The sequence below is a fragment of the Haliotis rufescens genome, unplaced genomic scaffold (assembly GCF_023055435.1).
Source record: "Haliotis rufescens isolate VD_foot unplaced genomic scaffold, xgHalRufe1.0.p SCAF_23, whole genome shotgun sequence".
NCBI classification, from domain to species: Eukaryota; Metazoa; Mollusca; class Gastropoda; order Lepetellida; family Haliotidae; genus Haliotis; species Haliotis rufescens.
Window position 1 is genome coordinate 5,453,557 of NW_025963924.1, and position 18,111 is coordinate 5,471,667.

The 18,111-nt window shown below is 45.7% G+C and overlaps 1 protein-coding gene across 1 annotated transcript; it reads right to left on the reverse strand.

The window, feature by feature from the left end:
- Positions 1-1,813: 1,813 nt before the first annotated feature.
- Positions 1,814-15,045, reverse strand: LOC124146518 (deleted in malignant brain tumors 1 protein-like). The gene is made up of 8 exons (XM_046516832.2): positions 14,882-15,045; positions 13,959-14,029; positions 10,750-11,099; positions 9,398-9,576; positions 6,101-6,300; positions 4,864-5,061; positions 4,081-4,391; positions 1,814-2,001 (listed from the first exon to the last, which is right to left on the reverse strand). The coding sequence occupies exons 1-8, from the start codon at positions 14,951-14,953 to the stop codon at positions 1,829-1,831; spliced, it is 1,554 nt and encodes a 517-aa protein (XP_046372788.2). The 5' UTR covers positions 14,954-15,045; the 3' UTR covers positions 1,814-1,828.
- Between the last annotated feature and the right edge of the window lie 3,066 nt (positions 15,046-18,111).

Here is an 18,111-nt window from a genome sequence, read left to right on the forward strand (position 1 = left end):
TAAATAATCGAATCTGGACCAGACAATCCACTGATTGACATCATGAGCATCGATCCACCCATTTGGGATACGATGACATGCATCCACCAAGTCAGCGAGCCTGACCACCCGATCCCGTTAGTGGTCTCTTACGACAAGCATAGTCGCCTTTTACAGCAAGCATGGGTTGCTGAAGACCTATATATATTCTACCCCGGATTTAAACGGGTTCGACATGTCGTTGTACATATTTTTCATGACCCGTCCTGAAAAGACAAAATGCAAAAGTACTTGATATCCATTCTTACATGACTCTTCCACAATATGTGTAAAGTTTATTTCTAAAACAAAAATGACAAGTAAAGACAATTAGATCTACACTTTAATGCTTGACCCCGAATGAATTTAGTTTCAAATCTATACGGCGTTATTATCAAATAACAACAAACGGTTTTTTCTTAGTACATCATGCTTACTCGACTATCCACAATTTTTAATTTTAAAGACGTACCATTCACATTTATATACGCGCTTGTAGCTTACTTTAAAAGATTTTAAGAGCGCTTCCATTAGCGACGCCTTCTCTCTCAATTTCATATTAGATTGTATCGACTTCTTACCCCGCAGCGTTAGAAATTGGCACTAGTCCTATAGTCCTTGCCAAACTGCCCAATGGTAAAGGTATCATAAGGACTAGAAGAAATTTGCCATTTTTAAGGGTTTTGCTATATGTTATCATTATAAGGACTAGTGGACGAAAACTGTTAGTTTCTAATCCTGCGGCGGCCCCGGTGTTTAAATTACTCATCATCTCAACTTAGTGATTCGTTTTATGTCTTTCTTTTCCCTTTTTGAAGAAACAAATACCTAAAAACATTTTGTGAGTTTTACGGTACAACCACGTTAATTCACTCACACCTCTCCCTGAAGCTGACGGCTCGTCACCTCGCTGTGCGCGTCAGTTTAGTCAGTGAGTGAATGTTGTTTAACGCCGCTGTAGGGTCCACCCATGTTCCCCAACAGCTATATTTTTGCTTACAAAACCACGGCGGGGGACACCAGAAATGGGTTTCACACATTGTATCAATGTGGGGAATCGAACTCGGGTCTTCGTCGTGACGAGCGAACGCTTTAACCACTAGGCTCTCCGACCGTGATACATAGCTGGCTATAAGTAAGACTTGAAGACTGGAATTTTCATATTGAAATACGAGATAAACATTTCATGGCATCCAGCGTACTTAACTGCGGCATCCGGAATACCACTTAACAGGACTGGCACAGATGTTGGCACCCTCGAGGCGTTGTGTTCGGAGCAGTTCGTGCTTTCGGTTTTGGGCAAGCAGATGAGAGTTACCTGCCCTTATTTGAAAAACAAAAATAAAGTACCTTGGGTGAGGAGAAATGGGGTTTAACGCCGCACTTATGTAGCGACGTGCACGTGTGTATGGTTGTTTGTACTTGTCCGGACTGATGCCGATTTATAGTGCTAGCCCACTGATATACCATGCCGCAGTTTAACATGAATATCCCACTCAGACACAGTATACTGACTCCGAGCCGACCAGTCCTTGTTTAATCCCCTTAATGCCGAGCGCCAGGCACGGTAACAACAAGTACCATATTTTAACGTCTTTTGGTATGACGCGGTCGGGGATCTAACCCTCGACCTTCTGCTCGCCGGGCAGACGCTCTACCACTAGGCCACAGAGGCGGTCCAAAAATTAAGTACTAGACGCGGGAGGTTGAAAATGAAACAACACGACGAGTGATGTCCACATCACTTCAGTACAAGAACACTGACGACCTGCTTTTGAAAAGAAGACAACACAGCATTGTTGACGGCGTTTTATTGTTTATCGCACCGAGTCTCCGATTGGTCATCGCTCTCGTCTCCAGCCTCGCCCCGGAACAGCAGATACAGCGTCGCCATCACCATCACCAGTGACGCACACATCAGTACCACGCCCACTATCATAGCTGGCTCCTCCATATAATAAGTGTTGCCATTCTTACGGTCAGCTGTGGATGATATCATGCATGAAACATGTGGGCATTATGGAACAGGCTACAGTGAGAGTCAGTGAGTTGGGTTTTAACGCCGCTTTTAACAGTATTCCAGTTATATGGCGGAGTGTCGGCTTTATGTGGGAGGAAAGCCCGAGGTGATGCAGGTCTCCGACGTTTACCATTTCGAAGAAACCCACGAGCACGGGCATGGTGCTGACAAACCTAGAAACATTAGCGGGGCGAACCGGGATTCGAACCCACAGTCATAGGTTTCTGGCGTGCCCAAGGGACGCAACTCTGCAAAACGAATCGCGGCGCCTCAGACGACTGGGCCACCCGTGCCCCCGTAAACAACAAAGAAAGACAACAGGGGTGACAGGCTTGAAAAAATGAACGTTTGAGATGACTTTGGCGTTGACATGCACGTCGCCGGGTCATGTCCCAAGCGTGCTTTATTTGGGAATGGTCAGGACTCATCCTGTCCAATGCCCCTCCTATGGACAATACAGACCGGTGTTCTGGTCATTATACTGATCCCGCTCCATATCATTACAGACACGGGGGCACGGGTGGCCCAGTCGTCTAAGGCGCTGCGATTCGCTGTGCAGAGTTGCGTACCTTAGACACGCCAGAAACCTATGATTGTGGGTTCGAATCCCGGTTCGCTCTGATTATGTTTCTAGGTTTGTCAGCACCATACCCGTGCTCGTGGGTTTCACCGAAGTGGTAAACGTCTGAGACCTGCATCACTTCGGGCTTTTCTCCCACATTAAGCTGACACGCCGCGATATAACTGGAATACTGTTAAAAGCGGCGTTACACCCTACTCATTCACTCACTCATTACAGACACACCCTCACATCTTTCATGTTGCCTTACTTTGACGTTCGTATGACGTTCGCTGGGACGCCTCAAAAACGACTAGAATCTGGACTCATCTGAAAACCTTACACGAGCTTTTTGACTATTCCCCAAGTTTCTTCTCTCTGAACACCATTGGCGTCTGGTCAGGATGTATGAAACACGCAGATTAGCTTATCGTCTGGTCAGTAACTTGAACTGCCTGGCGCAAGTGAACAGCGATTTGATTGGCTGTTTGGGCTTATGCGGGGCCAATCATTGACATCTTGTGTCTGCAGAAACTTGTTCCAAAGTCTGCAAATCACTGACTGAGACACGCTGAACATGCTGGCGACCTCTCCAGTTTGAAACATGCCAATAGTCCTTCGGCGTTCATCAGGATGTAGACGACACATTCCCAATCTGATCACAAATACCTCACTATAGCAAAGGAAGAGAGCTCACGTGTTACTATGGATAATGAAAATAAAAAATAGTAATGACTCGTAATTTGACGACCTTTCATTGAAGTGTCAAAATCAAGATTGAACCCCTACACTACTACTACTGCTACTACATCTACAGCTACTACTACTACAACTAAACTGCTGCTACTGCTATTACTGTTGCTGCTGCTACTACTACTACTACTACTACTACTACTGCTGCTGCTGCTGCTGCTGCTACTACAACAACTACTACTACTACTACAATTACCATTACTACTTTTACTACTACTACTACTACTATCTTTACTACTACTACGAAAACTACTTTTACTACTACTACTACTACTACTACTATTACTACTTCAACTACTATTACTACTACTACTACTACTATTACTACTACTTCTACTTTTACTACTACTACTACAACAACTACTACTACAACTTCTTTACAACTATTACTACTACTACAACAACTACTACTACTACAACTACTACTACTGCTACTACTACTACAACTACGTACTTTGCTTGCACCAGACACGAACCAGCGCGAAATACCAGTGTATAGGATACACCATTCACTCGCTATACAATATAACCTCGTTTTTCCGGAGCCCGTTAATCTGGGATCCCCTCTTCCATATATCATATATGATCAGAGTCAAAATACGTGCCCATACCTCGTTTATCCGGATATTTATTAATCCGACCTCTTAGTTCATGTAAATGTCCGGATAAAAGGGCTCAACTGTAAATATTTATTTTTTTGGTAATAAATAAGAATCGTTTATGGGCATACCAAATTTAGGTGAACGTTTTGTCCTCCTGGTGATAATTCGGATCGGACCCGCTGAGAGATGTTGTGAAGTCAAGTGAACCTCTTTCTCCAAGTCGCTTTCTCTCCTCCCTCCAGCGTCCCTCCTCCCCCTCCCCGGGGCCAGACAACCGTGGTGACATCTGGACTCGGGGTCAGACGCGTTACACACCAATACCTCGCAGTGGAAGTACACCATGCTGGAACTGTTCACGAACTTGAACGTCTCTAAGGTCAAGGTCTCCTCCGTCATGTGACTGACGTCTGTGAAGGTCAAGGTTGAATCATGCGCACACCTGTATCACAAACATGCATACTTAATTGTACATCGCCTACATTTCCATAGATTGAATACGTTGTAGATTCGAATAGGGCTGATTTCGATTGGACAAGTTACCCGTGAAGATCCGGGTTAGAATAGGTCTTCAGCAACCCATACTTGTCGTAAAAGGCGACTATGCTTGTCCTAAGAGGCGACAAACGGGATCGGGTGGTCAGGCTCGCCGACTTGGTTGATGCATGTCATCGTATCCCAATTGCGTGGATCGATGCTCATGATGTCAATCACTGGATTGTCTGGTCCCGGCTCAATTATTTACAAACCGCCGTCATGTAGCTGGAACATTGCTGAGTGCGGCGTTAAATAACAAACAAACAAACAAACAAACTGAACCAAGCTAACGAAATAATCTAATATAATATTTCAAATATCTCAACTGTAATATTTTACAGAATCCGATTTGATGACTGAAAAAGGACCATACTTGCCCATTTTCAAGAATCAGATATTGCACAGAACTATCTGGCGAAGGTGTGGGCGTGGCCTTACAGTTCCTGGCAAACACCTGCAGGTTCGAGTCGTTGGATTGGAGGGATAGTTTGATTGACAGGCTTTCTCCCGGCTTGACGCTAAGGGGTAAGGGACTAGAGGGTTGGTACACGACTCCGTTATGGACCAGATCCATGCTGAAACAGGACATATCGTGTATGTTTCAAGATCAGTTTTCCTGAGGTGAGAGCTATCTTAACTCTTTATTGTATAATGAGATACGATATAGACGTAGGGCTAAGATCATTTAGTGGATACAGAATAAACAATCAAGAAAAAACCCTCTGGTAAAAACGAAATGAAAATTATACAGGTGAGGATGAATAAAGAGGAGTTCTTGTGTTTTGTTATGTATGTGACTATATACAGGTAGCGCTACCACAATAGGAGTATTGCCGTTGTGTCCTTTGGCCGTTTGCTCCTATTGCCACGCGTCAATAACCTGGTCTTGTTTCATCACCATTTAAATTTCGTCAGGAATAAAATCATATTTATTATAGTTCTTTGAATGTCAAGAATTTCAGGAATTGTCGGAAGAGTTATCTTTCCTTCCTATCGTCATCGCTTGCCTTATTTCGTAACCATTCGTGACCAACTCGTGTTATTCCGGGACAAGCCGAATAGCAGGTTACGGAAAGGGGCGAGTGGTGACGAATGATTTCGTAACCTGCAAGAAGCCAATCGGCTGACACGAGTTGGTCACGAATGTTAACGAATCCCTGACTTATGCCGCCATGTTTTCAAACATGTTTCCTGTCCGCTGAGAAATAATGGCAGTTGAACTGGTGATTCCATAAATACGCTATTTTTTAGAAAAAAACCCATCTGCTTCATGGCCTCAGCGCAATATTATCTTGTCTCTTGTTTACTACGGTAATATGGGCTGACTGTCCGTTGGACAATGCTGCCGAGCGAGGTGAGGCAAAGTGGGGTTTAAATCTTTAACGTCGCGTTCAGGAGTTTTGTATATTTATACGTGAGAGCTTAATGTAGGAGAAAAGCCCGGTAATGCATGTTTCGGACGTTTACCACTTTGCTGAAACTCATGAGCACGGGTATGGTGCTGACAAACCTAGAAACATAATCGGGGCGAACAGGGATTCGAAACCACGATCATTGGTTTCTGGCGTGTCCATGGGGCGCTCGCAACTCAGCTTGGCCACTCGTGACCCCTACCTGATCTCATACTTGCCCTGGCTGCTTGAGAGGACGTGGAGCTCCCCGGTTTTAACGAGGTAGTAGTTGCGTGCAACGACGTTCCTGCTGTAGAAACAACGCACTGTCACGTTGATATCTCTCACGTGCGAGATGTGACCCGACACGGTAACGTCCTGGGCGGATACCACGTTGACATAGACGAAGTCATCACCGACCGCCTTCACAGATGATAGTGTGATTTTAGATATGTGGCAGTATCTAGATAAATCGCCTATATTAGGAAAAGCTACATCAAATTTATAAAAAAGGAAACTCAAATGATGCGAGTGCTAGTACGATATCGCCATAATTAGAGAATTACGAAAAATTCAGAAGTAAAAGACACGCAATATATATACACTATCAATCCGTCTGAAATAACGCGAGTTGATGTAATAATGCACGCCACTTACTTCCATGGTGCAGTGAGAGTGATGGTTGTAGGCGTGTCTGTGGCTGTCACTCACCTCCTTCTGTTTGCTACACCCTTCCGGTGATGCAGTGAGAGTGATGTAGTGGGCGTGTCTGTGGCTGTCACTCAACTCCATCTGCGCCACACCCTCCCCGTGGTGAAGTTAGCGTGATGGTATAGGGCGTGTCTGTGGCTGTCACTCACCCCCCTCTGTGTGTCACACCCTTCTGATAAATGACGTGAGAGTGAGGGTAGCGGGCGTTTCTGTGGCTGTCACTCACCTCCATCTGTGTGTCACACCCTTCTGATAATGACGTGAGAGTGATGGTAGCGGGAGTGTCTGTGGCTGTCACTCACCTCCATCTGTGTGTCACACCCTTCTGATAATGACGTGAGAGTGATGGTAGCGGGCGTTTCTGTGGCTGTCACTCACCTCCCTCTGTGTGTCACACCCTTCTGATAATGACGTGAGAGTAATGGTAGCGGGAGTGTCTGTGGCTGTCACTCACCTCCTTCTGTTTGCTACACCCTTCCGGTGATGCAGTGAGAGTGATGTAGTGGGCGTGTCTGTGGCTGTCACTCACCTCCATCTGTGTACCACACCCTCCCCGTGGTGAAGTTAGCGTGATGGTATAGGGCGTGTCTGTGGCTGTCACTCACCCCCCTCTGTGTGTCACACCCTTCTGGTAATGAAGTGAGAGTAATGGTAGCGGGCGTGTCTGTGGCTGTCACTCACCTCCATCTGTGTGCCACACCCTCCCAGTGGTGCAGTGAGAGTGATGGTAGTGGGCGTGTCTGTGGCTGTCACTCACCTCCATCTGTGTGCCACACCCTCCCAGTGGTGCAGTGAGAGTGATGATAGTGGGCGTGTCTGTGGCTGTCACTCACGTCCATCTGTGTGCCACACCCTCCCAGTGGTGCAGTGAGAGTGATGATAGTGGGCGTGTCTGTGGCTTTCACTCACGTCCATCTGTGTGCCACACCCTTCTGATAAATGACGTGAGAGTGAGGGTAGCGGGCGTTTCTGTGGCTGTCACTCACCTCCATCTGTGTGTCACACCCTTCTGATAATGACGTGAGAGTGATGGTAGCGGGAGTGTCTGTGGCTGTCACTCACCTCCATCTGTGTGTCACACCCTTCTGATAATGACGTGAGAGTGATGGTAGCGGGCGTTTCTGTGGCTGTCACTCACCTCCCTCTGTGTGTCACACCCTTCTGATAATGACGTGAGAGTAATGGTAGCGGGAGTGTCTGTGGCTGTCACTCACCTCCTTCTGTTTGCTACACCCTTCCGGTGATGCAGTGAGAGTGATGTAGTGGGCGTGTCTGTGGCTGTCACTCACCTCCATCTGTGTACCACACCCTCCCCGTGGTGAAGTTAGCGTGATGGTATAGGGCGTGTCTGTGGCTGTCACTCACCCCCCTCTGTGTGTCACACCCTTCTGGTAATGAAGTGAGAGTAATGGTAGCGGGCGTGTCTGTGGCTGTCACTCACCTCCATCTGTGTGCCACACCCTCCCAGTGGTGCAGTGAGAGTGATGGTAGTGGGCGTGTCTGTGGCTGTCACTCACCTCCATCTGTGTGCCACACCCTCCCAGTGGTGCAGTGAGAGTGATGGTAGTGGGCGTGTCTGTGGCTGTCACTCACCTCCATCTGTGTGCCACACCCTCCCAGTGGTGCAGTGAGAGTGATGGTAGTGGGCGTGTCTGTGGCTGTCACTCACCTCCATCTGTGTGCCACACCCTCCAAGTGGTGCAGTGAGAGTGATGGTAGTGGGCGTGTCTGTGGCTGTCACTCACCTCCATCTGTGTGCCACACCCTCCCAGTGGTGCAGTGAGAGTGATGGTAGTGGGCGTGTCTGTGGCTGTCACTCACCTCCATCTGTGTGCCACACCCTCCAAGTGGTGCAGTGAGAGTGATGGTAGTGGGCGTGTCTGTGGCTGTCACTCACCTCCATCTGTGTGCCACACCCTCCAAGTGGTGCAGTAAGAGTGATGGTAGTGGGCGTGTCTGTGGCTGTCACTCACCTTTATCTGTGTGCCACACCCTCCCAGTGGTGCAGTGAGACTGATGATAGTGGGCGTGTCTGTGGCTGTCACTCACCTCCATCTGTGTGCCACACCCTCCCAGTGATGCAGTGAGAGTGATGGTAGTGGGCGTGTCTGTAGCTGTCACTCACCTCCATCTGTGTACCACACCCTCCCAGTGGTGCAGTAAGAGTGATGGTAGTGGGCGTGTCTGTGGCTGTCACTCACCTCCATCTGTGTGCCACACCCTCCAAGTGGTGCAGTAAGAGTGATGGTAGTGGGCGTGTCTGTGGCTGTCACTCACCTCCATCTGTGTGCCACACCCTCCAAGTGGTGCAGTAAGAGTGATGGTAGTGGGCGTGTCTGTGGCTGTCACTCACCTTTATCTGTGTGCCACACCCTCCCAGTGGTGCAGTGAGACTGATGATAGTGGGCGTGTCTGTGGCTGTCACTCACCTCCATCTGTGTGCCACACCCTCCCAGTGATGCAGTGAGAGTGATGGTAGTGGGCGTGTCTGTAGCTGTCACTCACCTCCATCTGTGTACCACACCCTCCCAGTGGTGCAGTAAGAGTGATGGTAGTGGGCGTGTCTGTGGCTGTCACTCACCTCCATCTGTGTACCACACCCTCCCAGTGGTGAAGTGAGAGTGATGGTAGTGGGCGTGTCTGTGGCTGTCACTCACCTCCATCTGTGTACCACACCCTCCCAGTGGTGCAGTAAGCTTGATGGTAGTGGGCGTGTCTGTGGCTGTCACTCACCTCCATCTTTGTACCACACCCTCCCAGTGGTGCAGTAAGAGTGATGGTAGTGGGCGTGTCTGTGGCTGTCACTCACCTCCATCTGTGTACCACATCCTCCAAGTGGTGCAGTAAGAGTGATGGTAGTGGGCGTGTCTGTGGCTGTACACGTGGGGTCTCGTAACGTCAGGCTGTCAGCATGTAGTCCTGGGAATTCTTTCTTGGTAAACTCCACGAACATGTTGTGAGATGAACACGTGATGTTGACGCCCTGAGCTGCATGGTGGTTCGTTCAGTGAGTGAGTGAGTTAAATTTTACATCGCATCGGCATTATTTTAGCCATATAGCGATTTGTTCGTTCAGAATGTACATGCGACTTTAAAATTCTGAATATTCAAAATACAAGTGTGATGGCCGTGGACGTGTCTGTTGTTTTGAACTTTTGTTTTAATATGATCTGGTTTATTTTCCGCGTTATCATTATTAATAAATTAATGAATTGTAATATTGTGATGGTGAAGTGACAAAATATTCAACTAATTTGTTTTTTTAATAGAACAATATATATTTAACTTCATTAACATAATTATGTGTATATATACTCATATAATGCATGAGCGTACCATTCTCTCTATTCCCATACTCTATACTGAGTAGGCACGCAAGACTCCTATGATTGTGGGTTCGAATCCCGGTTCGCCCTGATTATGTGTCTGGGTTTGTCAGCACCAAACCCCTGCTCGTGGGTTTCACTGATGGGGTAAACGTCTACGACCTGAATCACTTCGGGCTTTCCTCCCACATTAACCTCACACGCCGTGATATAACTGGAGTACTGTTAAAAGTGGCGTTAAACCCGGCTCACCCACTCACTATACTGAGATAACATAAAGGTTTGTGGTCGCCTCACTATATGTCGGTGGTCTGTGAATAGTCCAGTGATTGAAATAATGAGGATCGATCTACGTAATTGGGATACATGCATCAACCAAGTCCGCGACCCTGACCACGCGATCCCGTTAGTCGCGTCTTACGACAAGCATAGTCGCCTTTTACAGCAAGCATGGGTTGCTGAAGACCTATTCTACCCTTGATCTTCACGGGTAAGGTAAGGGTAAGGGTGTGATCATTAATTAAAGACGTTATGATTCATGGTAGATTCTGTACCAAGGAATATAAACCTGGAAAAAAAAAAGTATCTCTTTCCATATTAAAAAATGTGATTTGTAGAAACCGTATCCTTCTGTACTTTAGTGAAGAAACCCTACAATTATCTACAAAGAACTGGATCAGAGAGAACCACGACTGTCGTGGTGGGCTTTTCCCTGTCGCCTCGATGTACGGCCACAGAGCGGGTATATCACACCACATCCCCTCCTGATAAGCCTTCAACTAACAATAGAATGGGACTATAATGTACTGGGTAATCATGGCACTACAAAACGCACCTTGTTCGCAGTGAAGTCCCGTAAACCCAGAAGGGCAGGAACAGTTGACTGTGGCGCTGTGTGGTATGTCGGTACATGTCCCCCCGTTCCTGCATGAATGGACGGAACATGCACTAGAACAACCAATATGCACGTGTTCTGTCGCCCCGCAGTTGTGAGTGCCCCACGAGCTGTGTCCGCAGTCTGGTAGCGCAGCTTCCTGTCCAGTACATGTCAAGTCGTCCAGTAAGAACTGAGCGTTTGGCCCCGTGACTGAGGAAAACGTCGGACGGAGAGGTGTAAAGCCGAGCTGCCGACATACAACAACAGCGGCGCTGGTGGAGAAGCCATCATCACACACTCCCCCCCATCTGTGAAGCAAAGAGATGGAATTCAACAAAATCTTCTAACCACGGAAAGGTGTGATGATTGTATACTTAAATTAACATCAAATATCTTTTAAAACACCTCCCTTCGGTAAATGGAGCGGCATGATGCTTGCGGCATACGTTTCGACCTAGAACAGCTAGTGTTAATACTTGAATGTTTCCAGAGAAGGGTAGTGTCACGATAGGTGTCTGCCTGGTAACATTCTGAAGGAAGTATAGAGTTGGGATTTTTTGTTTTTTTTTGTTTGTTTGTTGTTTAACGCCACACTCTCCACACTCCAATATTCAAGCTAAATGACGGAGGTCAGAAAAAATAATCGAGTAATGGAACAGACAATCCAGTTATTAACATCATGAGCATCGACCCAAGCGATAGGTATACGATGACTTGCATCAACCATGTCAACGAGCCTGACCACCCGATCCCCTTAGTCGCCTCTTACAACAAGTAACGGATCTTCAAGGGTCTGTTGAGATTAGTGTCTGTGTTGGAACATTCAGAAGGAAGGGTAGTGTTGGCATTGGTGTCTGCCTGGGAACATTGTGAAGGAAGGGTTGTGTTGGCATTGACGTCTGTCTGGGAACATTCTGAAGGAAGGGTAGTATTGGCATTGACGTCTGTCTGGGAACATTGTGAAGGAAGGGTATTATTGGCATTGGTGTCTGCCTGGGAACATTGTGAAGGAAGGGCAGTGTTGGCATTGACGTCTGTCTGGGAACATTGTGAAGGAAGGGTAGTATTGGCATTGGTGTCTGCCTGGGAACATTGTGAAGGAAGGGTAGTATTGGCATTGGTGTCTGCCTGGGAACATTGTGAAGGAAGGGTAGTGTTGGCATTGACGTCTGCCTGGGAACATTGTGAAGGAAGGGTAGTGTTGGCATTGGTGTCTGCCTGGGAACATTGTGAAGGAAGGGTAGTGTTGGCATTGACGTCTGTCTGGGAACATTGTGAAGGAAGGGTAGTGTTGGCATTGACGTCTGTCTGGGAACATTGTGAAGGAAGGGTAGTATTGGCATTGGTGTCTGCCTGGGAACATTGTGAAGGAAGGGTAGTATTGGCATTGGAGAAAGGAGAGAGATGAGGTTGGTTTCTTCCTGGGGACTTTCTGAAGGAAGGGTAGTGTTGGCATTGACGTCTGTCTGGGAACATTCTGAAGGAAGGGTAGTGTTGGCATTGACGTCTGTCTGGGAACATTGTGAAGGAAGGGTAGTATTGGCATTGGTGTCTGCCTGGGAACATTGTGAAGGAAGGGTAGTGTTGGCATTGACGTCTGTCTGGGAACATTGTGAAGGAAGGGTAGTGTTGGCATTGACGTCTGTCTGGGAACATTGTGAAGGAAGGGTAGTGTTGGCATTGACGTCTGTCTGGGAACATTCTGAAGGAAGGGTAGTATTGGCATTGGTGTCTGCCTGGGAACATTGTGAAGGAAGGGTAGTATTGGCATTGGTGTCTGCCTGGGAACATTGTGAAGGAAGGGTAGTGTTGGCATTGACGTCTGTCTGGGAACATTCTGAAGGAAGGGTAGTGTTGGCATTGACGTCTGTCTGGGAACATTGTGAAGGAAGGGTAGTATTGGCATTGGTGTCTGCCTGGGAACATTGTGAAGGAAGGGTAGTGTTGGCATTGACGTCTGTCTGGGAACATTGTGAAGGAAGGGTAGTGTTGGCATTGACGTCTGTCTGGGAACATTGTGAAGGAAGGGTAGTGTTGGCATTGACGTCTGTCTGGGAACATTGTGAAGGAAGGGTAGTATTGGCATTGACGTCTGTCTGGGAACATTGTGAAGGAAGGGTAGTGTTGGCATTGACGTCTGTCTGGGAACATTCTGAAGGAAGGGTAGTGTTGGCATTGACGTCTGTCTGGGAACATTGTGAAGGAAGGGTAGTATTGGCATTGGTGTCTGCCTGGGAACATTGTGAAGGAAGGGTAGTGTTGGCATTGACGTCTGTCTGGGAACATTCTGAAGGAAGGGTAGTATTGGCATTGACGTCTGTCTGGGAACATTGTGAAGGAAGGGTAGTGTTGGCATTGACGTCTGTCTGGGAACATTGTGAAGGAAGGGTAGTGTTGGCATTGGTGTCTGCCTGGGAACATTGTGAAGGAAGGGTAGTGTTGGCATTGACGTCTGTCTGGGAACATTGTGAAGGAAGGGTAGTGTTGGCATTGACGTCTGTCTGGGAACATTCTGAAGGAAGGGTAGTGTTGGCATTGGTGTCTGCCTGGGAACATTGTGAAGGAAGGGTAGTATTGGCATTGGTGTCTGCCTGGGAACATTGTGAAGGAAGGGTAGTATTGGCATTGGTGTCTGTCTGGGAACATTGTGAAGGAAGGGTAGTGTTGGCATTGACGTCTGTCTGGGAACATTCTGAAGGAAGGGTAGTGTTGGCATTGGTGTCTGCCTGGGAACATTCTGAAGGAAGGGTAGTATTGGCATTGGTGTCTGCCTGGGAACATTGTGAAGGAAGGGTAGTGTTGGCATTGACGTCTGTCTGGGAACATTGTGAAGGAAGGGTAGTGTTGGCATTGACGTCTGTCTGGGAACATTGTGAAGGAAGGGTAGTGTTGGCATTGGTGTCTGCCTGGGAACATTGTGAAGGAAGGGTAGTGTTGGCATTGGAGAAAGGAGAGAGATGAGGTTGGTTTCTTCCTGGGGACTTTCTGAAGGAAGGGTAGGTTTGCGATTGGTGTCTACCCGGGAACATTCTGAAGGAATTGTGGGGTCTTAAGGCTCTTCTGTAACCCGGAATCTTCACATGATCACGTAGTCAACCATCTTGAAAGGTTTAACTTCAGATGTTAAATATCAGAGGTTTTACCAACACATAGTATTTATCACCCACCTTCCTCTGAACACCTCCAGCCTCCCCTCCCCCGGCCAGGCACCGCCCACCAGGCGAACATCCCCGGGGGTCTGTCAACATGGAAGGAACATGCGACTCAACATTTCCTTGGGATAATACTTTCATTTCCTCGTGCTTTTGGATAAAGTTATCTTACTGTCATCCACCACAAAAACTGCAGTTTGCCTTTCCATTATTAAAACATGAGATAATGTTCAAAGGTGAGTTGAAATGAGGTTTAACGTCGTGTTCAAGAGTGTGGGATTGATATGGCGACGTCTATGTAGGTGTGTTTGCTTGTATTAGTTTGTTTGTTGTTTAACGCCGCACTATTCCAGCTATATGACGGCGATCTGTAAATAATCGAGTCTGAGCCAGACTATCCACGCAATTGGCATACAATGACATGCATCAACCAAGTCAGCGATCCTGACCACCTGATCCCGTTAGTCACCTCTTACGACAAGCATAGTCGCCTTTTACGGCAAGCATGGGTTGCTGAAGACCTATTCTACCCCGGATCTCACTGCCATTGCAAGCTCACTGATAATACCATGTTGCAGTGTAACATGAGTGCTTTGAAACATCGCAAGGGCGGCATATATTTTTCGTTATTTTTATGGTTATCATAATCTAGGACATGACTACAGACGCGAAATTGTTACACGACACTAAAAAAAAAAGAAAAAATGAATTACAATCGATTTAAATTAATCATTTGATTTATACGTCTCTGACGTTTTGTGGCAAGATTGCAAAGGTCAAAATAACTAGTAGGTTGACATTGGGCAATATAATAGTAGATACAATATCATTATATCTCCAATTCTCCAATGTTATTTTTTCTTACTGAAAAGAATAAAATACTAACATACATAAAACTGGAGAAAATGCCAATAAGCAAATATGTACTCTATATTTACCTGTGAAAAAGTAAGAGGGAACAATAGAGCTATTGTAAACACGGCAGACAGCTGCCTGAAATAATCCAACATTGTCCCAGTATTTCTACTGTAAGCCTGGTCCAAAGGCTTATCTTTTTCTGGATTTCTGTGGGAACAAACGCGTGTCAGCCTTGGATGATAAAACCGGTGATTGTACCATACTACGATGGGTAGAAGCGAACATTTCTTGATAGTATTAATGAACTAATACAGGAGAGTCTCTCGTGTTTGTCATCTGACGCCCGCCCTTATCTAATGCTATAGTCCTCGCCACTTGAATAGAACCACGAAATACCGCGATGATTACTTAACGAAGATAGCTGCACGTGTACTAATATATGCAGTGAAAACAAGCCATTCCGCCCATACGGAATATCAGGGTGGCAACTATTCTGTTTTTATGGGTAAGCAAAACCAAAGTACAATGCATGCCACCCAACCCAACCCCAGATTTCTTTCTTTTAAATTAGATGCTCTTAAACGCTATTTCCTGCATTTTGGGACCGTTTGTTAGATTATATTTGAAACAAAAATTTGAAATTTATTTTGTCATATGTTTTATTAGTAATAATTATACATACATGTTTCACCAACATATTTTCGACATTCATTTAAGAAATCTATGCTGACAAATAAAATTTTAACAATAAAAACGAATCGATAACATTATTTTTATGTTTTTACATGTCCATTCGTAGTGCGGGGTGGTAATTTATTTTTCATATTTTAACGTTGTTTGCTTACGTCACAATGTACGTATATTTTGTGAAACACTTACTTAAAAGGGGCCCCTGCTAGTGAATTATGCGAGTGAATAACCAGTAAGTTTAGTTATATGAGATTTTCGTATAACTATACTTACTAGTATTTCTTGGGTACAAAGTGTGAAGCCCCGCCGTGATATTGCTGGAATATCACGAACTTAAAAGTTAAAACACAACAAATGCTTTTTGTATTTTTTAATTCAACTTTGAAATCACAATTATCAAATACACATTAAATATAAAGTCACCAAGTCATCGACATTAGTTTGTCATAAATCCGCATGGCGATGTCATCATGATCTAAAACAGCCTTTCAATCTTCGTTGACCATCTCTGTGAACAACGTGCAGTCGTGTCAGCGAAGAGACATGACTCCTACAACTTGATAAACCACCTACCACTAAAATCCTAAACTGCGTGAAGATTCCGATTTTCAAGTGAATATTACTAACAGTAATGACAAAAACTGAAAAGTGAGCTTTTCAAGAAATATCCATTTTGCTTATGATACATATCACCCCCGAGTTTTGATCACGTGAATACTATCCGTGTAATTTTCGGCAGCCAGGTGACAATATTAGGCTATATTTAGCGTCGTGAGCAGCGTACGTATATTACAAGTACGAACTGAAATAAAAGCACGTGCAGATGTAGTATTAAAAGGCTTTTGACCAAGTTCACTGCTAAAAATAGGCGCTCGATGTCACCTGACTTAACCGGATTGTAACCAGGTGATCAAAACTCGGTGATGATATTTATCGCTCGCAAAATGGACATTTCTTGAAAAGCGCACTTTGTAATTTGTGTCATTACTGTAATTAGAACACATCTGTGACGTCATTCTATTGTTTGAACGCTCCATTATTTTTCAGGAATGATGAGTTGCTTGTCAACTGTACATTATCTTGAAGCAGCATTTGAATTTTTCAAATATTTTCAACTACAGAATATTTTGTCAAAGTGTAAAAGTAGGGATGAGTTTTAAGTAGGGGAATATCCTCGTAACTCGGACATTCCCCTCAAAGTAATAGTTCGTATCGTGCCCAAGGGACGCAACTCTGCACAGCGAATTGCGGCGCCTTAGATGACTGGCCCATTTGAAGGTAGCTTCCTTCAAGAGGATATATATTCGAATTGTTTGTCCGTTGTAGCATTAACAACTATCTCGAAAGCTGCTGATGCTGCATTTACTGCATCAGAATACAGCTGCAGCTGGAATTGACTGCTACCAGTACCACGCCATTAATAGCTAAGTACAGGTTTGGTATAACGTGTGGTTTTCGTTGTATGAATATATATATCACATTACATCCGTTTACATCTTAAGTGATATCATCACCGCCGGGTCTCTTGAGTATATTCGGAAAACCAAATTCGTGAATTCCTTGTTTGGGTTAAGCCCCCGCCAGCGCTACAGTTGGTCCAGGTTTTATAGCCCGGTTCAGGCTGCTTCGCCGTGTCCTTCTCACCACTGTGAGTCGGAGCAACTGTAGTGCACGTGCTGCACGAAATTCACGTGGTTGAAACGTGTCACCACACACTGGGTGAAGCAGAAGGACAGTGGAAGTGGAAATGCGACTTCGCACGGGCATGTACGTTTGCAAAAACGGGTGGGTTTGATAGTTTGTTTGTTTGTTGGTTGGTTGGTTGTTCAACACCGCACTCAGCAATATTCCTGCCTTATGTCTGTAAACAATCGGGTCTAAACCAGACAATCCAGTGATTGGCATCATGAGCATCGATCTTCGCAATCGGATACGATGACATGCACCAACCCATTCGTCACCACTCGCCCCTTTCCGTAACCTCCACGAAGACTCGTACCCCATCGATGAATGTTATGTGCCAAAATACGACAAACCAATCAGACGTCAAAGAATCCCTCAGGAATAATTTTTGATTTTACATATGTCTTGCATCTAAAAATCTGAAATGTATACGATATATGTGGATATATGTGTGAACCATTACGCAACGAATTGACAGTTCTTTTAGGTATGCCCGTTTGCGCTAAGACGGAACCCGGTCGCATAAATGGACACGAGAGGGGCACGAGTCCCTATTCGGCTTGTCACGAATGTACACGGTCAGTCGGCAGATGACTGCCAACAAACCCGTTATTGTTACTCGATTGGTAAAATGTATTGACTCCCAAATGCTAGATGATAATGTGAGGTGAGGTGAAATGGGGTTTCACGTCGCGTCCAAGATTATTGCACTTATATAGCGACGTGCATGTATGTGTGTGTGTTTGTGTGGCTGCTTGTACTTAGTCCGGACTGATGCCGATTTATAGTGCTAGCTCACTGAGATACCATGCCGCAGTTTAGCATGAATACCCCACTCAGACATAGTATACTGACTCCGAGCCGACCAGTCCTTGTTTTAGCCCCTTAATGCCGAGCGTCAGACAGGGTAACAAGTACACTCTTTTAACGTCTTTTG